General features: G+C 45.3%; 1 protein-coding gene across 2 annotated transcripts in view; it reads right to left on the bottom strand.

Moving 5' to 3' along the window:
- Positions 1-22,386, bottom strand: part of Rbm20 (RNA binding motif protein 20) — a 190,819-nt gene that overhangs the window by 137,263 nt on the left and 31,170 nt on the right. The window contains exon 1 of one of the 2 annotated variants that reach the window (XM_029537302.1): positions 2,815-5,238. The exons of the other annotated variant lie outside the window; for it this stretch is intronic. Within the exon in view, the coding sequence (XP_029393162.1) occupies positions 2,815-2,819 (5 nt within the window). The 5' untranslated portion in view covers positions 2,820-5,238. Of the gene's footprint in view, positions 1-2,814; positions 5,239-22,386 lie in introns of those variants that run through there. 2 annotated transcript variants of the gene reach the window in all.

The raw sequence follows: 22,386 nt of genomic DNA, 5'->3' as shown, positions 1-22,386 counted from the left end.
AGAGCTAGGTGCCCAAGGCTCTCAATGGAGCATGGCAGAAGGCTGAGGGGAAGGGCCATCAAAATGACACCTTCCTTTCCCAGCTCCAAGCTGCCTTCGGTGACCCTTCCCCTGCCATCCCCGACAGGGGTGCTCTGTCAGGCTGAAAGAGGAGAACTCTGGTGACACCTTACGTGACACTGTCTGGGATGCCTGTGGCCGGACAAGCGTGTGTCAGTGCCTTCCTCGCAGGGTATCAGCTCTCTTGTAGGGATACTGGGTCCTCAGGGACACGGGATTCCCATCGTTCCCCTGTGGGGGGCACCTCAGGGAGAGGCTGGGACCCCGCTGACTCTCAGTACCCTCCACTGGCCTCCCATGAAGTCTGTGGAGCCCCTCCTCACTCCTGGTCCGTGGCCTGTGACGACTGGGGCCTGCTGCCTGCTCAGAGCTGTGTGGAGCATCGTGAAATGAATTTAAGAAATATAAAGCAAGAGCTTCCCAGAGGCCATGCACTCTCTAGATTTTTTGTTGTTGTTGTTGTCTTGTTTTTTAAATAGGCCTTTGGGGCTGGAGATATGGCTCAGTGGTTAAGAGCACTGACTACTCTTTGAGAGGACCCAGGTTAAATTCCCATCACCCTTCATAACAGTCTGAAACTCCAGTTCCTGGGGATCTGAAGTTCTCTTCTGGGCTCAGTGGACACCAGGTATGGACACACATGCAGAAACACCCGATACACATTTTGAAAATACAAAAATTGAAATTAAAAATGAAATTTTTGTCGGGCCATGTAAGTGAATGTGTGGCTTCGGATGGACTGGCGGTGTGGATGTGCCACTAGGAAGTAAAAGGTGTCATTAGCGAGAGAGGCAGGGGCTGGTGCTCAGAATCCTCTTAGGAGATGGGATATGAGGCAAGGCTTGAGGAAAGGATCTGTGGTGGTTGTAAGAACCCAGGTCAGCTCAGGGGCCAGGCCATGGGCAGTGTGGTGGCTCCGAGGGGTCAGAAGTGACTGACAGAGGAGGACTATACCACACTTTGGCTGTGTACACACAGCAGCTTCACGAGCAATGCCCCAGCTCTCCTGTCTGTGAACAGCCTGCAGGCGCCTGCACTGCAGGGGGGGTGGGGGTCTGGCCTCATGTAGCTCAGGCTGGCACCAAACTCTGTAAGTAGCCAATGTGACCTTGAACTCCTGGTCCTCCTGCTTCTACCTTCCAAAGGCTGTGATTACTGATGTGTACAACCACGTAAGGTTTCTGCAATGCTGGGAATCAATCTAGGGCCCAGCACATGCTAGGTACACATTCTGTCAATCCAGCCGCATTCCCAGCCCCATACTAGACAATCTGAATGTTATGTGAAATTCCCAATTTTTAAATGTTGGCTATGTTCTTTTTTAAAAATATACTTTGTGGGCCAAGGAACCACAAAAATGAAAGTCATACTCCATCTGCCGGCAAGTTTTGGCTCTGAGGATAAGAAAATTTGGGTTCAAAAAGCCTATAGGTGGGGCTGGAGAGATGGCTCTGCGGTTAAGAGCACTGACTGCTCTTCTAGAGATCCTGGGTTCAATTCCCAGCAACCACATGGTGGCTCACAACCATCTGTAATGGGCATCCGATGCCGTCTTCTGCTGTGTCTGAAGACAGTGACAGTGCACCCATATATATGAAATAAATATGGCCAGAGCAAGTGGGGCCAGGAAAAAAAAGAGCCTATAGACTAGAAAGACTCCAGCAAAATTAATTTATGGTTAAGGAGGTGAGTGGAACCAGATGGCTGCAGACAGGAAGGTCTTGCATTTGAGCCTAGCAGCGTTTGCAGGGGTGAAGACGTACGTAAACATTCCTCAAGATGGATGTGTAAGAGGTGTGTACTGTATGCACACTCATACTGTATGCAGTATGAGTGTGACTCAATGAAAAAAAATAAACAAGAGATGGCTCAGCAGTCAAGGGCACTGGCTACTCTTCCATTCACCACACCCAATGGCAGCTCACAGCCATCTCTAACTCCATGTCCGGAGGACCCCGTGCTCTCCTCTGACCTTCCTGGGCATCAGGAGATGCACAGGCATACATGCAAGCAAAACATCTATACACATAAAATAATGTTTAAAGTAAACTAGAGAGCCCCACCTCTGTGACTGAAGAAAGCACTTTAATAAAGCCCTTGGTTCTCTTCTGTCGCATCCTGCTTCCCCCCCCCCCCCCACTGCTCTGAGCGCTTTCTGCTTTCTCCATGGAGCCTTTTCCAACCACCACCATGTGTGCCCTGGGCCCATCTAGATCCTCCCAGATTTAGCATTGTGAGTGCCACTTTCTCTCTCAGCCACTCACAGGGTGACCCTCCCTGTATGCCTCCCTCAGAGTTCTGACCTTGGGGACAGGGTGGACACAGCCCAGACCTACACAAGGCCAGTCAGGTGTGTGCTGAATGATTGCCTCTCACCTTTTACCACACCTATTTCCCTAGAGGTGACTAAGCAAAGAATTTAGAAACCCGAGACTGGGAGGGGCCGAAGGAGGAGCTTAAGTTTGGTTGAAAGGGCCCACCTGTAGGGAGTACTTATCAACTAAGAATTTTAAGTGTGACTGATTCTCCTGCAACCAGCTGCAGGACTTCCCACAGACGATGAGTAGGTGTGCACGCGTGTGCGTGATTCCTAAATTACTTCTCTGGCCCAAAATACTCCAAGTCAATGGTGCCCAAGCTTCAACAGGCACCAGAATCCCCAAAAGGCTTGTTAAAACATGCTTGGGCCCACCTTACAGATTGGGTAAGTATGTCAGGGAGAAGAGCCCACGAGTTTGCATTCCAACTACCTACCCCATGCCATAACTGCTGCTGTTCCCAGGATCCGCTGTCAATGGCACTGGCCAGGCATGCTCTGGAAGCACAGAGCATCACGGTGCGCTAGCCTTGGCACACTTGACAAACTCACTAGATCGTGTCCTGTGCACAGCCACACGAATGATGCAGACAGACTTACAGCCAACAGTTGTACTCTCACCTTTGCTTACCAGAAAAGGAATTGCTACTTCTGAGTGCCCTTCACGGGATTTGCTGTTGAAGCAGAAAACGACACCCACTTTCGGTCACTCCCCAACAGTCACATGGTCTCAGGTTCAAACACATGACTCTGAGAGTAAAGATTTTGAAATCCCTGTCCATCAGTGACTTGTCCACTTCTCCATACGGCTCTGGTTAAATGGGTCATTTGCTGGGTTCTTCCTTTAATAGATTCCCCTACTTCATTCAACCACAAGAGGTCTCCATTATGGGTTTCAACCTCTGTGCTGGGGGGGGGGAGGGGGGAGGCTGATGAACTTTCTCAGAGAATAAGCCAGTCAAAGGGTCTCTCTCTCTCTAGCAGCGTCAGAAGTTGGAGGCAGCCTTCCAGCAGACAGGCTAGCACGCTGCTCTGAAATAGCAGCCCTCGCTGTCCCTGGCAGGAGGAGCACTCTGACGTATTCAGTTACGAGCGAATGCCTGGACATTAAATCTAAATGGCCCATGATATGGAATGCCGGGCAGTGTGCACTTGGATTATTTATGCCTCCGCACCTGTGGAGGCTGAGATTTAATTATTTATTTCTTGCTAAGTTTCCAACCTTGGGCTTCCAGTCTGCAGAGCAATAAAGCACGTGAGTCAAACTGCAGGCAACTGTGGGACACCACTCAGCAGGAGTCAGAAAACCTAAGAACTTCAGTACCCAGGATGCCACCTTTCTTGCTGTCTAAGGATGTCCTAATGAAATTCAATCATGTGTGGAGAAGTTTTAAAGCCCTTGAAATAACAACACCTGAAAGACCACATCTGTGATCTTTCCATTAGAATGCAACCCAGGAGGTGGAGGTACAAGGTCTGGACCACAGATGTCTGGACTTTTTTTGTGGGGTAGGGGGAGGAAAGGGGGGGTCAAGGTTCAGTGTAACCCCTGGCTATACTGGATCTTGTTCTGTAAACCAGTCTGGCCTCAAACTCACAGAGATCCACAGTTCTTCTGCCTCCCAAGTGCCAAGAGCAAAAGCTTGTTGTCCCCACCACGTGGATATTTGCTGACCTTTCTTGGCACACATCTGCCTTACTGTGAGAGGCCAATGGCTCATGGTGCTATTCCTTCCCAACATGGGTAACAGTGTGCTTCAAAATCGTTATAACTTGGGTTAACCCCATCAGCTTTTTGTGTGACTTAATAAGGCATGTTTTCCCACACTGAAATGCTTCCTTCTGGTAAAAGTCAGTGCAAGGATATCAATAAGCCCATGGTTCAAAAATTACTATTTTAACCCAGTCTCTCACCAGCTGATCACTTTAGTAGAGCTACTAAGAATTTAAACCTCTTCCCTCACCTCTTCTGCACAATTCTTTCCCTGAATGAACTGGAGTCCAGCCTCCTGCCGTGGTAAGATAAATGGATTCCCTCTTTGTCTTTTATTCTTCTCTAGAGAGAGTGGTCAGTTTTCATATACAGTTTTAGAAAAGTCCCAAGGCCCCAACAAATAGTTACCTACAGCTTCACTACAGCCCCCGAAAGAAGGCTATTTAAGCTCCCAACATAAGGGCCATGCTAACCCAGCCAAGCAGCTGTACCCAAGGATGGATTCGCCTCAGCAGTGGGAGCAGGAGGAACATGCTCCAACCTCAAATGGGATATCAGGACTATGTTCTTGGAGGATTAAGGTTCCTGCTTAGGTGTGGTCTCGGTCCTTGGTTCTCCCAAAGTGCAAGATGTTGCCTGCTTTGTGTGAGATTATTCTAGATCATGGGAATCCCTATGATTACTGAAGAGCTTGTCTCATGACAGGGATACTCCATAAATACTGGCTAGATGAATGACTCTCTACCATAAAACACCTGCCTGAGGACCAGCAGGAAGGGAACCCATGAATCTCCTCCCACACAGGTGACTCTGTCCCTCCTAACTCTCTGACCCAGTGACTGATGAGAAACTTGAGAAATTTAAACTTGAGCTAAATATATCACTGGTTCATTCTGTCAGACAGACTTAAGTAGGTTAAAGACCACATGAAAACCAAGCCAGTTTACCAAAAGTAAGGCTAGCTATTCATCGACAACAATGGTTTACCAACAACTTCACGGGGACCCTGTAATTTAAACTATGTCATTGGCATGTTAAAATAGTTCATATGTAGTCTAATAAATTCATATGTACTCTCCCATTTTAATATGGCAAGGGTAGAATATATATTAATAATAATATATGTAGTTTGATAAATTTATATGTACTTTCCCATTTAATATGACAAGAATAGAATATATTAATGTTAATATATGTAAGCAAAATCTTCATATTCCTTGATGTATTCCTTGAGATAATATTCCATTCAAAATAAGTATCATTCTTACACAAGAAAGTAATTCAGTAAAACAAATAAGAGTAGCTAACCTACCAATCCTGCAGTTTTAAAATGGTCGTGCTTGGGTCATGCTCAGTGGAAGAGCAGTTGCCTAGCATGTTCAAGGCCCTAAGTCCCATCACCAGCACTCAACAGGTAAATAATGTCAAAGGTCATGTTCATGCTCATGCTGGAGATGGGCAAGTGCCTAGAAATGCTCGGTGCCATGGGGAGGCATAAACTAGGGAAGCACTATGACAAATAAAGCAACCGAGTCAACTTCCTCCCAATGAAAGCAACTGAATCAACTTCCTCCCAATGAAAGGAACTGTTCAGCTATAGGGGCCCGCTGGTGTGTTCTACTGAGCTTTAAAGAACACAAACTCTTCCTGAAGTGCAAACAAGAAAAGGGTGAAGAAAGAAACCCTTCTTATCCCAGGAGGACAACAATCCTAATATTAAGATCAGAAAAAACACTGGGAGGAAAGAAACTACATGGCAAGCAGTCTTTGTGCGAATGATGTGAAGACCATCAACGGAAGGCTTGTAGACAGAACTTGACAATGTAGTAGAGAAATACGCTCCATGTCCGTCCTGGTTCATATCAATTGTCAGCTTAGCAGGATATAGAGTCACCTTGAGAACAAATCTCTGCACGTGTCTGCAGGCTTACTGGGTTACAGGAACTGAAGTTGGAAGACCTAACTGTGCAGCATCCCTTCCCAGACTGGGTACTGTGTGACCAGATGGCCTCTGCTTTCTGACACCAGGTCATCCTGACTGTGACAGACTGTGTCACTTCACACCATGTCAAAGCAACCCCTTCTTCCCTTCCCTGAGTTGCTTCTTTTCAGGAATTCCGTTACAGCAATAAGAAAAGAACCCGGGGACATGACAAGTGAAACTAAGTCCCAAAATGCAAGGGTGGGCCAAGATTTTAGAAATCAATAAATGGAGCCATTAACAACACATTAGCAACACAAGGAGAGAAACCCAGTCATTCGCTCGATGCATGAAAAAAGTATGTGGCAACAATCCAACCCCTGTTCATGATTAAAAATTAAAACTCAATACAATGGGATAGAATGAACCTTCTCAACATAATAAATGTCTGTGAGAAGCCCGATGCTGAAGCATACCTTATGTCAAAGACTTAAAAGATTTAAAGACAACCAAGGTTGAAACACTTTTCCCCAGCATCAGGAGCAAGATAAGGATACCATCTCTACAGCATATGGTTAGAGATTTTAACCAAAGGAATTAGACAAGAAAAGAAAAGCCATTTAAATTGAAATTTAAGAAGTAACATTTTTTTCACAGATGATATGATGTTACATGTAAGGAGATTTAAATGTATTTCTTTGGGTGTCTGTTGGTCTGTCTGTCTGCCTCTCTTACTTTTATAGCTAATAAGCAAATAGTCATGTTGTGAAACCAAAACATAAAATTTTTTTATTCAATGTAATCTTATCAAAATGGAATTCTTTCAAAAATGGGGGGGGGGGGAGGAAATGCCCAAATTCACACAGGCTCTCAAGAGATAAATAGCAAAAATAATCTCCAAAAATAAGGACAAGGCTGGAAAGCCCACACTGCCTGATTTTGACATTATCTACAAGCTATAGTAACCAGAGGTGGTATACTGGCATAAAGAAAGACCAATAGACTAGAACAGACAGCCCATAAAAGGAAACACATGCACACAGGGTTAATTTTCAACAAGTGTCTCAAAAAGACCATTCGATGGGAAAGTCTTGTTGGTGAATCATACTGGAAACTCTATAGGGCCAGAGAGATGGCTCAGCAGCTAAAAGCACTGGCTGCTCTTTCAGAGGACCCAGCTTCCATTCCCAGCACCCACATGATGGATTACAACTATCTGTAACTTCAGTTTCAGGGGATCCAACACCTTCTCTGACCTCCACATATTCCTGGTACACACATGGCACATGTATATATGTGTAGGCAAAACACCCAAACACAGAACGAAGAGGAAAAAGAAAATTTGGATACCCACATGCAAACAAATGGACCATTACTTGATACACTATACAGAAACACATACACGTGGGCCCGGAGAGATGGCTCAGCACTGAAGCCTACTAGCTGCTCTTCCAGAGAACCTGAGTTCAGTTCTCAGTACACACATCTGGCAGCTTGTAACTGACTGTAAGTCCAGCTCCAGGGCATCCCACACCCTCTCTAACATCCTGGGTACCTGCAAACATGACATTGCCTCACACAGACACAAACATAAATAGAAATAAACAACAGCTGGGCATAGTGGCGCACGCCTTTAATCCCAGCACTTGGGAGGCAGAGGCAGGCGGATTTCTTAGTTCGAGGCCAGCCTGGTCTACAGAGTGAGTTCCAGGGTAGCCAGGGCTATACAGAGAAACCCTGTCTCAAAATAAATAAATAAATAATAAAAAATAAAAATAAACATCAAAGGCCTAAACCACAAAACTGAGCCTTTTGAGAAGGAATGGAGGATCTGGCCCAGGTCCCTGACATATGGCACCAGGGTACAAGGCAAAGGAAGACACCGGTAAATAGAACAGCATCAAGATAAAAACAAGTCTGCAGCAAAGACCATCATCAAGACGGTGAAAAGATAATCCCTAGACTGGGAGGAAATACATATAAAAATCCAGAATAGACAAAAGAAATCCTACAACTCAGCAATTTAAAAACAATCAAATTCAAAAGTAGGCAAAGGTCATGATAGACGTCTCTCCAAAGATACATGAGAGGCATTTAATTAAACATGTTAAAAGGTGCTCACTGTCATTAGTTGTAAGAGAAATGCAGAACAAAGCCACAGTTGTCGTTACTTCACACCCACCATGGTGGCTGCTGCCACAGTGTTGTCACTTCATTCCCATGTTGATGGCCACTGAACTTCGCAGAGTTGCTTTCCTTGGTGCTGTGACAGAACACCTGAGGAGCAATTTCAGGGAGGAAGGGTTTCCGTGGGCTCATGGTTTAAAGGGACACAGTCCATTGTGGTCTGGAAGGCATGGTGGCAAGCAGGCTGTATGGCCACAGAGTATGCAGCTGAGACTCCTCACGTCTCAGTAGAACAGGAAGCAGAGACAGGACAAGAAGTGAGGTCACGGGGTAGGGGGTCCTGGCTTAAACCTCAAGGCCTGTCCTTTAACAATCTAGTTCTAGTCAGGTCCTGCCTCCCAAAGAGTCCACAATTTCTCAAAATAGCATCAGTAGATGAGAACCAAATTGTCAAACGAGAGCCCGAGGGCGGGTGGGGGAGGGGGGTACTCCATATTTAAGCAGTTCTAGTCGTAATGAAAGCAAGCAAAGAAAGTGCGTTTGGAGTAATCCAAGATTCAGGAGGCAGATGATCATCACGAATTCAAGCCAGCTCGGAGACTGTCTCAAAAAAAAAAAAAAAAAGCAAATCACAAGTCACGTATAGGAAGAGCTATCAGAGGAACTGCTCATTTCTCAGTGGAAATTTTGAAAGCCAGCATCTTTCTTCTTTCAGAGCACAGGCATCTCTCCAGGAGGTCCAGGGCTGCACCAGCGTAAGCACCAGGAGGTCTAGGGCTGCACCAATGTTAGCACGCCTTCAGGAAACCTCACAGAGACTCAGTCCCACCAGGTCAGTCTTCAAACAGCCTTTCCTTTCCACTCAAACTTTACTGCCAAATTATCCCCTTCAAAAGTGAACACAAAGACGGCCCTCACTCGGTGCTCTCTGGATTTGAGCATTACAGATAAGGCACGGCGGCCAGAATTAAAGGGATCCCAAAGAAAATAAGCTTCAGATTTTTAATCCGTTAAATTCCCAAATGTTATCACTTCAAAGATTTGCCCCCTCTCCTGCTGCATTTAGTCTTGTGCTTGGGACACGGAGAGAACACACAGGGGCTTCTGGGAACTTAGTTTTCTTTCTTCTTAAAAATTTTAATTGACACATAATCCGTTTGTGCTACTTATGGGGTGAAGCACCACAGCTTAATCTACATATGTGACACACAATAATCAAACCAGGTCATTCATGTTTTAATTCCTCAAACACGATCAGTTCTGGGTACTGAAACGATTTGTATTTCTGTGAGTGGTGTTGTTTTTAACCCAAGAGTTAGGTGAGCATCCATTTCTGCACCTTTTTCTGGGGGGTCCTAAACCTTGATCCCACACCTTTCTGGTAGCAATCCTATTTTTTTGTTTTGTTTTGTTTTTTTCAAGCAATCCTATTATTAAAGGCATGCATCTTAACAGGGAAGACACCTCTCCTATAATCCGCCATATTGTCACTTGCCCATAATTTCACAGTGCCCAGTGATAAGAGTGACCTGCCTAAAATCTCAGTGCATTACTGGAGAAGAGTGGAGGCTCTCAGCTCAGCCTTGGGTCTGTTACTCAAAAATCTGAAACTTCTGTTTCTGATGCTCATTCTACAATGTGTTCCTAATCACTGGCAAACCTTGTAACACCATCTCACTGGAGCTAATACAAAACATTTTTTGCTCATTTAGATTTATTTTTCCCATGAAATTACTCAACTGAGGTCTGGATCAGATGTCTCCATTTAATCTGGTGGAACTGCACTTCTCTCTAATACTGTGTAAAACCACCATTGGCCATAAATATGATTAGAGTGTTCTGTCGCATCACCCGACTTAATCAATCTGCTATAAATACCTCACGGATGATTTGAGGCACATCGAATGGGCTCACCGCTTTAAAAAGAAAATAAAATCAACTCTCTGGGGGAACTCTGACATCTTAAATATAGAAAGGAGACAGGGTTTGGACTGTACATTTTTAATTGATTGTACATTTTTAATGCCCCCCTGCTCCCTGTCCCCAATCCCATCCCCTGGCCCCATCCCCACCCCGTCAGTACCACTCAGCTTGGCTTCTCCATTTCCTTTGATACTGTGGTACTAGAAACACATACTTTTACTTTTACTAATGAACATGATTTGATTTTTTTAAAAGAATAAATGATCAGGGCAGGAGAGGTGGCTCAGCGGTTAAAAGCACTGACTGTTCTTCCACAGGTCCTGAGTTCAATTCCCAGCAACCACATGGTAGCTCACAACCATCTGTCATGGCATCTGATGCCTTCTTATGGTGCATCTGAAGACAGCGACAGTGTACTCACGTATATAAAATAAATAAATTTAAAAGATAAATAAATAAATAATCAGGAAAGATTAAACAATAACAACAAAGAGTATACAGCTGGGTGCAAGCAGGAAATTCCAAGTGCAAAAACCTAAGCCTATCAGATAAGGTCGCATTCTCCATGAAGGAAAAGTGCATAAGAGCGAGAGGGTCACATTGTGTTAAACGAAAGAAGCCAGATTCAGAGTAGTGGACCTGTGAGAGGACAAAGGGGCCTAACAGGAAAGGGAAGCAGGAGAGGGGGAGGGGATACATGGACCATGAAAATGGAGAGGGGGAGGGGATATACAGGACCTGTATAGAGGGAGGGGTGCTATTTGGAAAGAGTCAACAAGATTGGGGAGGAAGTACAAGGGAAGGCAAATAAGACAAACTATAATGTCATACGTGCATGTAAATATAATAAAATCCATCTATGTGTATGCTAACTAAAAAATAATATAAAAATCAGAGGTTCTTAACTGAGCCTCAGAGTATGAACCCTGAACATAGTGTACTAAGATGTGTGTGTGTGTGTGTGTGTGTGTGTGTGTGTGTGAATCATAACCTTAAACAGAGAAGTGAGAAGAAATGTCACTGGTTACTATAAAAATGAACAGAAGAAAGTGAGATGTGGGCATGACAACCCTAATTTCTATCACAGACTTTACCAATACATTGTACAGTGGACCTTCCCCATAGGCCTGTGAGGCAGGTAATAGACCTGCCCCATTCTGCAGAAGAGAAAAGAATGCTAGTTGAAGCCCCCAAACACGTAAGCAAAGGGGCGGGGAGGAAGCTCTGTAAGCCCCCAAACTAGTAAACACCTAAGCAAGGGGCTGGGGAGGAAGCTCTGTAAGCCCCCAAACTAGTAAACACGTAAGCAAAGGGGCGGGGAGGAAGCTCTGTGACCAACACAGAAAAGCTCTGGGTTCAGTCCTCCAAACTGCAATCAAGCAGTTAATCAATAAGTTTGGCAATGGAGACAGCATGCCTAACATTAGCAAGCAAAAACTCAATCCCAAGTCTGTCAACCAATCAATAGGTATAGCTCCGTGCTAGAGTTCCTGTCTGACATGTGTGAGGCCCTGGGTTCAATCCTCAGCTCAGGCAGTGAACAAACAAGTGCATCATTTGGGCTGAGGACGGTGTGGCGTCAAGGTGCCGGGCCTGTGCAGAGCATTTAGGTCTGCGGTTACAAGGTACCAGTGGGGATTTGCACAAGGTGTGAAGGTAGTGCCAGTGGGACCCTCAATGGTCGCTCAGAAGTTCTTCCTGCACACGGCTGAACCATTGCGTTTGTAAAACAAAGACTTTCTAAAGCATCACGGAAATGCAACACTCAAGAGGGTGAGGTTTAGCTTATTCTTAATGCAGCATTCAAAAATCTTGCCCTTGACCCTAAATTGATCATGTTAGCTTTATCCCACCTCCCATGACCCAAGGCTGTGTCATACCTATCTATGATTTCCCATTTTTCTTTCTAAGCACTAAGAGCCCTCATGAGCAGAGACCCCTGCACCCGCAGCCTTCCAAGTCTAAAGTTGGCCGTCCTGATCCTCTCAAGGGTTTCTTCTAGCTTCTCCCCCTCTTGTAGGGGACTACTAATGACTTACAAACCAAAATGACAAGACAAAAAAAAAAAAAACAAAAAACATTCCATTGTATCCCTCCTGTCTAGGTGTTTAAATGCCAGCGCTATCTTCCAGCCACCTCGTGGTCGCTCTAAACTACACAGCTGTCAACAAAAGGACAGAAAACCAGAAAGTCCTGGTTGACTTGACTTGACAGAACACAGATTTGTCACCAGTTAAAAATAGATCACCCACCACTCAGAAGAGCACAGGACAGCTTTCAACCCTATCTCTGTGGCCTCCAGCAGCTCAGGGAAACACACCAAGCACTTCATGGAGTGAACGCACAACCAGATAGCCTTTCGGAATAGCTGCATTTCTGTGTGCTCACCAAGGACGAGGTGACAATGAACCCGTGAGGTCGCATATGAAAATGCTCACATCCAAAGTGATCAAAACCATCAGAAAGGGCGATAAAGGCCCACACAGCAAGGTTCCCAAACCAACAGCTGCTCCAGCTGTCTTATTTCAGAAGTGGACATTGTCATGCAGCCTACCAGTGAGCCAACTCCACTGTCCTTCAGGTAGGCTGCCCACCCTAACATAAGGCTGTTTGGAATAAAATAGTCAGTTCTCAAGAGGTTTATATCCTGGCACATAGCGCAAAGGCAGAACGTCGGCCGAGTATGAAGATGCCTTAGGTTTGAGTCCCACCATTGCCCCCACACCTAAGAAAATGATTGAAGAAAAAAGAAGAAAGAAAATGTAAAGGCCACTATAACCATCCAGGGATTTTGTTGTTGTTGGTTGTTGTTTAGAGACGCAGTCTCCTGTATCCCAGGATAGTCTCAAACTTATTACGGCCTAAGGACAAGCATAAGTGTTTGCTTATACCTCCCAAGTGCTGGGACCATGGGAATATATCTCCCGCGTTTAGTTCTTAGTGTGCCTAGAACCTGGAACTTTATGCACTGGGGTGAGTATTCTATCAACCAACATACACCCCTAGCATCAGTTAGATTTTGTGCCAACAGCTCCTTGTTTGTCTTACCCACATATTGAAGCACAGGGGATTGTTCTCAAGGCACAAGAGAACTACACCTGATGCAAGCACATGACTCTAGTGTATGCTAACTGCTAGTGAAATAAGTGCCTTGTGACAGACTGGCTTCTCTGTCGCAACTTTTTAAGTATTAACTGATCGCTCATCCTTCTCGCCCAACTCTAATGAACAAGATGAGTGAGCTCTGCGGAGAGGCCATTCTAGCAATCCAAATGTGGTTTCTCATTCCTAGCGAGAACCCGTCTGTGTGCCCACAATGCTTTGCACACTCCCATATTCAGTGACTAAAGAGAGTATATATTAAACAGCTCTTTACAAGAGTTTGAGTCATGTGTGAGGACAAAGTGAAGCTCTCCTAATTCTCTGTGTTGGTTATGTCTGTTTGGAGTTTGCCATCTTCATACATAGATGAGCATGCATCCTGACGGTGCATGGGATAACAAGTTCTTTTCTTATCTTTTCCTTAATGATACTGTGGCGCCACTGTTTGCAAAGGTCTCTCTGAAAGCCAAATAGATTTACTCACACACTCGTCAAAGTGATGATTAATTCAAATCTTTCAAAGTGAAAAATAGAATCCTGTCATCTGATATAGGGTGTGTCTTTACTTTTCTTGCTTGCTTGACCACAAACTTATGTAAAACTATTTTTCTAAAATTATATAAAAAGCTTGCAAAACAGAATATCTGTGCTCTCTGGCTGTTCACAGAACTGCCTTTTCAATCCCTATAGTTATTTATTTACTTATTTATGTACTAATTAATTAATTAGTTAGTTAAAGTCTCTCTACACAGCCCTGGCTGTCCTGAAGCTTGCTATGTACACCAGGCTGGCCTCAGACTCACAGAGATTCTCCTGCCTCTGTCTCCCCAGTGCTGGGATTAAAGGCATGTGCCACATAATAAGTGTTTTAAGTTTTTGGAGCATTTGGAGTTTCTTCTCTTTTAGAAAACTAGCTTGTCATACTCAGTTTGTTTTCCACAACAGGGGAAGGTGCTCCAAGTCCTGACTGACCTTCCAACTGAGACAAATCATTTAAACAAGTGGAACATACAAGGGCAGTGAGAGGTGCTGAAGGAAGGACCTGCTTAAAGAAGCAGATTAACTTGAATATTCCTGAAGAGCAGGAAGCAAAGGAGAATGGGCTCATTGTCTGAAGGACAGATTCAAGCCGTACAGAATTTACAGATACCCTCTAAAACGCTCTCTGCAACAACATTAATGAAACTCAAGGCCGTCTTCACCTACCCTGACATAAACAGTGTATGAGGCACAATGGGTCAGATCACACATCCATCCAGTGCTTTGAGCTAAAAAAGACTGCCTTTTGCCATTAATAGTTACGTATTTCCTGTGCTAGAATGGAATCCAGAATCTTGCATCTGCTGGGCAAGTACTCTACCATTCAGAAAAAACAAGTCGTCACACTGATACAAGTCACACTGATACAAGTCAGGGTCAGAGAAATAAGGGAGAGAGGGAGGGTGTTTCCTTCTCAACAGAAGATCTCAACTAGTGACCGAGAGAGGAATGAGCGCCCCAGCAATCCATCACAGCAGTGGCACCTGACTCCACAAAGGACTGCTAAAGTTAACAGGTGAAAGTTTGAAAGACACAGCTCATTTGCATAATCCTATACATCACCCTGGAAATTATTTTTAATTATAAAGGAAAAAATAGCAACTTTGAACTTCGCAGCTGACACTTCCTTAATCACATGCAGAGCACAAATGTTCAAGAGGGACACATTTCATATTAACAAACACACACTAGACAAACTCAAACCCAGGAAACATTGTTAATGGAGGCTGGAAAGTCACAGCCTAAAGACTAAACCTGAGCCTTGGCCCGTTTCATAAGCAATGTCATCCTGGGACACAGCCCTGTCATTCACCCAAATCTTATCTGAGGCTGTTTCTGTGCTGCAGTGAAGGCGAATGGCTGCAACAGAGACCACATGGCCGCTGAAGCCTGAGTCACTTATCTGGCCCTTGACAGAAAAAGTTGGCTGATCCCTAGTTATAAAATGACAAGTCAGTCTCTTGAAAAGTGCCAAGGTCACAAAGAGAAAGGAGGATTGAGAAGTTGTTACACAGTGGAGATGTAACAACCCCAAATCAGATAGGATTCTGAATTACATCCTGAAATAGAAAAAAAGACCTGGGCTGGTGAGGTGGCTCAGTGGTTAGTGCCACAGGCCACCAAGCCTGACCATCAGCATTCAATTCCCAGAGTCCACAAGGTGCAGAGAACTGAGTATTGCAAATTACCCACTGTGCTCTAGCCCTCCTGTACGCTTCTCTCCTCTCCTCTCCCTCCCTCCCTCTCTCTCTCTCTCTCTCTCTCTCACACACACATACACACACACACACACAGAGAGAGAGAGAGAGAGAGACAGAGACAGAGACAGAGACAGAGACAGAGAGAGACAGAGAGACAGAGAGAGATCTTCTGTGTGATTGTTACTAGTATCAACATTCCATTCTTGGTTTCCATAAATGTATCAAGCTTATGTAAGATTTGGATGTTTGAGACACTAAAGTGGAAAGTATATAGGAACTTTATGTAGTGTTTTTTGGTTTTGGTTTTGGTTTTGTTTTGCAAGTTTTCTGTGATCTAAAGTTATTTCAAAATAAGAAGTTTAAAAAAACCCGGCTGTGATAGGCTCTCAGCCTGCACTGAGCTGGGCAGCCGCAGCTGTCCTCTTCTGATCGCCAATCCCCTGGATTCATGTTCATGGGGCTTAAAGGCAACTGTAAAAATAATTCCAGCGCCGGCAGCACTTCAGGCCCAGCCTGGAGGCAGGCAGGAACGGTGAGGACCGTCCCTGGCTTCAACCGGCACTGCCTTTTGAACACATTGCAGCTGGGGACCCCTGCACGAACTCGTATGGTGGCAGGTCTCTTCCATGCCATCCCTTGAAAGCTAAAGCTAAGTGGAGATGTTCTCGTGAGTCTTAGGAAGGGAGATCTGGGCAGAGCCTGTGGTAGAGGGCATCTAATCTGACAGCAGAGGGAGACAGTGTGTCCTTGGGATTCGGGGCCATTTCTGTCACCAGCTTCCTAAGCAGTCCTGACAAGGGAGTGAAATGTCTTCAGCTACATATCACTTCACTGCTCAAAGGCTATCACGGTATGGTCATCGGTGCATGGAGAGAGAAGGTGGCCATGTCTCTCTCCTATCAAGCAGGTACCCACAGAGCAGAGGCATGCCACCCCAACTCAATATTTTTCATACAAAAAGATGGAAAGAATCGGACCCCTGGGTGAGGTGCTTACATGGCAAGCATTGCTGCTCCTCGCCTAGCAAGCAGGAAGCCTGGGCTCCGATCTCTGGCACCGCCAAACTGGGAACGGAAGCACATACCTGTAATCCTAGCATTCAGGAGGGGAATGGGAGGTTCATGAGTTCAAGGTTATCCTAAACGATAGGGCTATAGTTTGAGGCTAGCCTGGGCTGCATAAGGCCTAACTCAAAGGAGGGTGGGAATAGGTTGCGGAACTTGAATTTGAAGAGCAGGAAGAGGAGAAGTATTTTGTAAGCTCTTGTAAGCAAACGCTGAGCAAGTCACCTCTTCAGAAAAGCCCACCTCCTTCAGCCACAGGGTCACCTCTTCCTAGAAGTGGCAGAGCTGGGGTCAAGTAGGTCCAGCCACACTGAGCTGAGCCATGCTTGCTCCCCCCAACCCCAGCCCCACCCCCCAGCATCCATTCTTCCATCCCCAGGTGCCACGGGCAGTGCGGGCAGTGCGTAGGAGCCCAGGCTGGTTAGCTGCGAGTGTCACTCCCAGGGCTGGCCAAACACCCTTGGCAGGTTCTGATTCACAGCTGACCGTGAGACTCTGAGAGACCCAGGCTATCCATCATGCAGACTCTCAGAGCAGAACAGATGAGGCTCCTGGCCCCTTTGCATGGACTGAGCTCCTCCTCCGGATTTCAAAGCCACGCCCCAGGGATGAGGAAGATCCTGGCAGTGGACAGTGGCCTCTGGAGACGGAAGAGAAGGCATTTTATGAATGAGCCATTTAGACAGGAAATCACCCAACAGGGCTTCCCGGGCGGAGCCATCCCTCCCCACTCTGAAAATTCCTTCATCACATCTGCTTGGAAGGAGGCGACACACCCTAAAAGTGAACCCACCGCCCACTCCCTGGCTCCTGCCCCCATCGAGGACATTTAGGGGTTGTGCCAAGCAAACTAATCCTAATTGCTTCCCTCCAGAGCAGCCTGTGCGACAACAGCTGCTGGCTGACAGACCATGACTCCAAGTTTGTGGCTTTCGTTGTTTTTAAATTAGCTTAAGTAATTGTCCTCAAGTCATTTTGCCCTTCCTAGGAAGCTCAGATGAGGAGGTGAGAGGCACCAATGCTAATCTAGAGACAGAACAGACCTCTGCCACCTGTGGCACCAGAGGACATGAGCCGTGAGTGACAATAGCCAGATGATCCACTCTGGGCCATCTGCACCATGCTGGTCTGCCTGAATGGGAAACTGGTGGGCGCGAGCCCAGTCTGTCAGGGCTTTTGGAAGGCAGTCCAGCCACATACTAGCCATGCATTAGGCTTGGACCAGCCACACCCTGTCTGTGGAAAGCCCCAGCTGCAAACATGTGGTTAGACCATCTTTCCATCTGGCCTTCTGATAGGACCTAAAGGTTCATGAGGGACTTTGATACCCATGCTGTGGGGCAAACATTGCAGATATGAAGCTAAGAGGTTACAGGATGTACCTTGCTAAAGAACAACACTAATAAATGCTGTCATGATTATTAGCAGGAAAAGACAGACAGACAGCAAACCGCTTTTGAGTTCGTCCTATGCAGTAGGCACTGCATCACACACATTACTCCTCTCTCACTCTTACCCTGACTCTCAGAAGTCAGGAGCGTTTGCCAACGGAAGCAGAAGTTTCTTGTGTACTCTTTCTTTCCTGATTCACTTTGTTTGTTTGTAGTCCTGCAGAAGTTGGGCAAAAATGTTCTTCCACTAAACCACACTCCCAGTCTGGAGGCTCATTTTATAGACTAAAAAATTGAGACTTAAGAAAGCCAGAATTCCTACCCAAGTCCACTAGGTAACTTACAGGATAGAATGTTTCAATCTTGGAGAAAATTGTTACACAACAGATACACCCATTGGGTGGGTGAAGTGGCTGGCTCCATGGATCAAGGCACTTGCCACCAAGTCCAATGATCTAGGTTTGATCTCCTGAACCCACGGGATGGAAGAAGAGAACAGACCCTGATAAGTTGTTCTCTAAGCTCCACCAGTGCGCTGTGGCACACACACACACACACAAATTGATATATTATGCATACTCACAAAATAAATAATTTTTTTTAAATTTTTGAGGTTTAGCATCAGTCTTTAATAATTTTTAAATAATCAAACGTACCTATTTAAAAAAAAAAAAAAAAAAAAAAAGGCCAGTGAGATGTCTCAGCAGGGAAGGAAGAGCAAAAATACGACCCGAGTTCAATCCTGTGGTAGAAGGAAGCATCAACTCCAGCTCTAAATTCCACACATGTATCAACACCCCTGGCCCGCAGATATGCAGACTAAATAAATAAGTGTACATTTTGAAAGTTATTTTACTATTTTATGTGAGTGGGTGTTTTGCCTGTATGTCTGTCTGTGCACCACAGATAGTGGACGCATTATCCCGAGAGTGGGAAGGGAGCATTGGATCCCCTAGAACTGGAGGTTATGAGCCATTGTGTGGGTGCTGGGAACCAAGCCAGGTCCTCTGGGAGAGCAACCAGTGCTCTTAACCTTACTAAGCCATCTCTCCAGCCCCAATTCCAAAAAAACAAAAATCAAAAACAAAAAACTCTTAAATGCATAAATAAACTCTGAAAAATAATTTCACTTTTCCCAGAATTCCAAATATGTCTTCAAATAGCACCAACCTAACCCTTGACCTCATTTGTTAAAAATTTTACAGAGAGTTGGATTTTAATAAAAGCTTCACATTTTCAAAGAAATTGGTTTTTTTTTTTTACAATATTCTAACTTCTGCTTTAGTTTGTGCCTCTTATAGCCCCCAAATTTGAAAACCAAAATTGTATCAGATGCAAAAAAATAAATAAATAATGTTGGTTGATTCTAGAAAAGCCAATTTTGATTAGGTCCAGGACTCAAAACCAAGGGGCTGGAGAGATGGCTCAGTGGTTCCGAGCACCATCTGCTCTTGCAGAGGATCTGAGTCTGGTTCCCAGGCCCACAGGATAGCTTACAACCATCTGTAACTCCAGTTTTGGGGAATCCGAAACCCTCTTCTGATCCCACAGACATCAGGCGTGCATGTAGTGCACATACACACCTATAGACAAGTGCTTGTACACACAAAATTATAAGTAAAACCTGGAGGGAAAGAACAGACACATTTACACACTTGTCAAAATCAAGGGCAAGATCTTGGTCTTCTCCATAGACCACTGGTTCTCAACCTGTGGGTCATGTCCCCTTTGGGGGGTCAAATGACCCTTTCACAAGGGTCACACGAAACCACCAGAAAACATAGATATTAACATTACAACTCACAACGGTAGCAAAAATTACAGTTTAGAAATCACAATGAAAATAATGTTATGGTTAGGGGCCACCACAACATGAGGAACTGTATTAAAGGTTCTCAGTATTAGGACGCTTAAGAATCACTGCTACAGCTGGGCTGTGGTGGCGCACGCCTTTAATCCTAGCACTTGGGAGGCAGAGGCAGGCAGATTTCTGAGTTCGAGGCCAGCCTGGTCTACAAAGTGAGTTCCAGGAACTACACTGAGAAACCCTGTCTCGAAAAACCAAAAAAAAAAAAAAAAAAAAAGAATCACTGCTACAAACCCTTTTGTAGATTTGAAATTCTTAGATAAAGCAACGTAAACATACATAGACTGTCATGCAGAAGAACAGCACCATGTAGACAGTTCTGGAACACAGCGGACTTTGGTGTGAGAAGCACCGAGTACTTTTGGTCATTAGCTACCATTTCTTCCTAGGAACATTTATAAATGCTGCTTTTGCTCTCTTACATTTATTCCCTGTGTTGACTGTAGACTATTGAGAATACCATTGTCAGTCTCTCCTGAGAGGTCCAGAGAACTTAGCTACGGTCCGTACAGACAGGAAGCAGGACAACAAGTTTCAGCAGATCCCCATTTCTGGCCCTGGAATGCAGGACAGGCGCCAGAGCCTGCGCCAAATCTCAGTACAATACCAATATCCTGGTTTTACCCTCTGGAAGACAAAGAGAAAGGGATCCAGTTCTTGTAGCAATGCAAAAAGAAGAGGGAACTTAGAGCCCATTCCTCGGAGGCTCTGGAAGGAATCCAGCATTGGATCCTAAGATCTGTGTTGACTAACCACTGCAGGCAGCTGCCCAATGAGTCCTTCCTGAAGGAGACTCACCCTCATCCCCTCCAGTCCTCAGGGACCCTACATGTATCTAAGAAATGCAAGCCCATAGCAGTTCTCATCTCTTCCAGGGATTATATCTCCCATTCATATATGAGGAAATACAAGCTCAGAGGCTCTGGAAGACAGGCCAGAGCTAATAGGTGACATTAGCAAAGATGAACTCAGATCTGTGTGACAAGCAGCCAGTTCATCTGAACCCCATCCCTGCCACATACCAGCTAAAGGTTACCTCTGCAAATTCCAGGTCCTCTGCTATACAGGAGACATAAGAACTACCTATTTGAGAAGGTCGTTTGAGGACCAAGTAAGGTGTTGTTTATATTAAAACCATATTTGGTAAGCCTACAATACACATTAGCTGCCAATAATGATCGTGGTGGTGGTGGTGGTGGTGGTGGTGGTGGTGGTGGTGGTGTCTGTAGTTGTGAGAGGGGTTGCGTTTCCAAGGACTTTGAAGGCTCTACCCAAACCTAAACCATCATCCTATTTATTATTACAATTATATAATAAACCCTAATCTTGAAAGGAGACTTCTTTATGTCTGTCTTCTTCTCTTCTCACCACATTTTCCCCTGGAGATATGGTAGTTTGAATGAATGGCCCCAGAGGCTCACACATTTGAAAGCTTGTTAATGGGACTGTTCTGGGAAGGATCAGGAGGTGTGGCCTTGTTCGAAGTGTCTGTCTGTCTGTCTGTCTCTCGCTCTCTCTCTCTCTCTCCTGCTCTAGCATCACACCTGATTACCTGACCCCCTCCATGAATATCACGCACTAACCCTCTGAAACTATAAGCAAACCCCTAGTTAAATGTTGTATAAGTTGCCTTGGTCATGGTGACTCTTCACAGCAATAGAACAGTAAGACAGAAGGCGGCTTCACTAACTGCTTCTACTTGTCTAGAACCTTCTCCCTGCTTCACGGATCCTCCAACGCCATCAATCCCATGAAGCTTTCCCAATTCTCCCCCAGTACTGAATCCCAGTGTTCTTTGATTACCCCATAATTTGCATCGCACAGTTCTGGCAGTTAAGAACATCATGAGGAAGCAATCATGCCCTTGAACAGAGAGACCTCTACCCTTCATGAAATAGTCATTAACCAGCTCTGTTTGCCTTATCAGATGTGAGGCAGACACTTCCATATCCTCCCCAGTCAGACACAAATCTAGTATGTACACATGGACAGGCCTGCACTCACACAGAACAGACATGCTCCTTTGTGGGGAACTCAAAGGTTATTTATTGGCTTACATTGTTTCAAATTCCAGGAGGACAAATGCAATGAAGAAACGCAGACCAGATGGTCTCAAAGAACCAGGCTCTGCATGTGAGTGCAGAGGTCATCTCAACACTTGCAACACTACCAGCTTCTGAAGATGGAGTCTCCTTGATGCAGCTAAAAGTACTAGGATTAAGCAGACTCAACATCAGTCCAGTGAACTACCCTGTGATCCCCAGAAACTTGGAGCACACAGCTGAGTTCTGTGCCCAAGACAAGAAAGGCTATCTCCAGATTACATAATTCAAGTCTGCTCATCATCTGAGGATGACTATGAATTGAGATTGATTCTAAACTGATGCTTGGGACTTGTCTAGGCTATAGGCTGCTTGGGTCCTCAGACCTGAGAGAAGCAGGGCAGACCCCAGAGGGTTTTCAAGAGTTTACATCTGTAAGCAATGGCCTGCAGATGCTCGGCAGAGAACCAAGGAGCTGGGGAACCGGCTCTAGGGAATGCTCCAGGACTTGATCATGACAACCCTAGTATGAACCCCACATAACACAACACCTTTGTTAATGAAGTCCGGCTAGGCACTAGAAGAGAGGCCCTCTTCCCACCCCTATCCCCCCCACCC

Source organism: Mus pahari, chromosome 1, assembly GCF_900095145.1.
Source record: "Mus pahari chromosome 1, PAHARI_EIJ_v1.1, whole genome shotgun sequence".
NCBI classification, from domain to species: domain Eukaryota; kingdom Metazoa; phylum Chordata; class Mammalia; order Rodentia; family Muridae; genus Mus; species Mus pahari.
The sequence above is the reverse complement of the archived record's forward strand: the minus strand, read 5'-3'. Positions and strand labels throughout refer to the sequence as shown.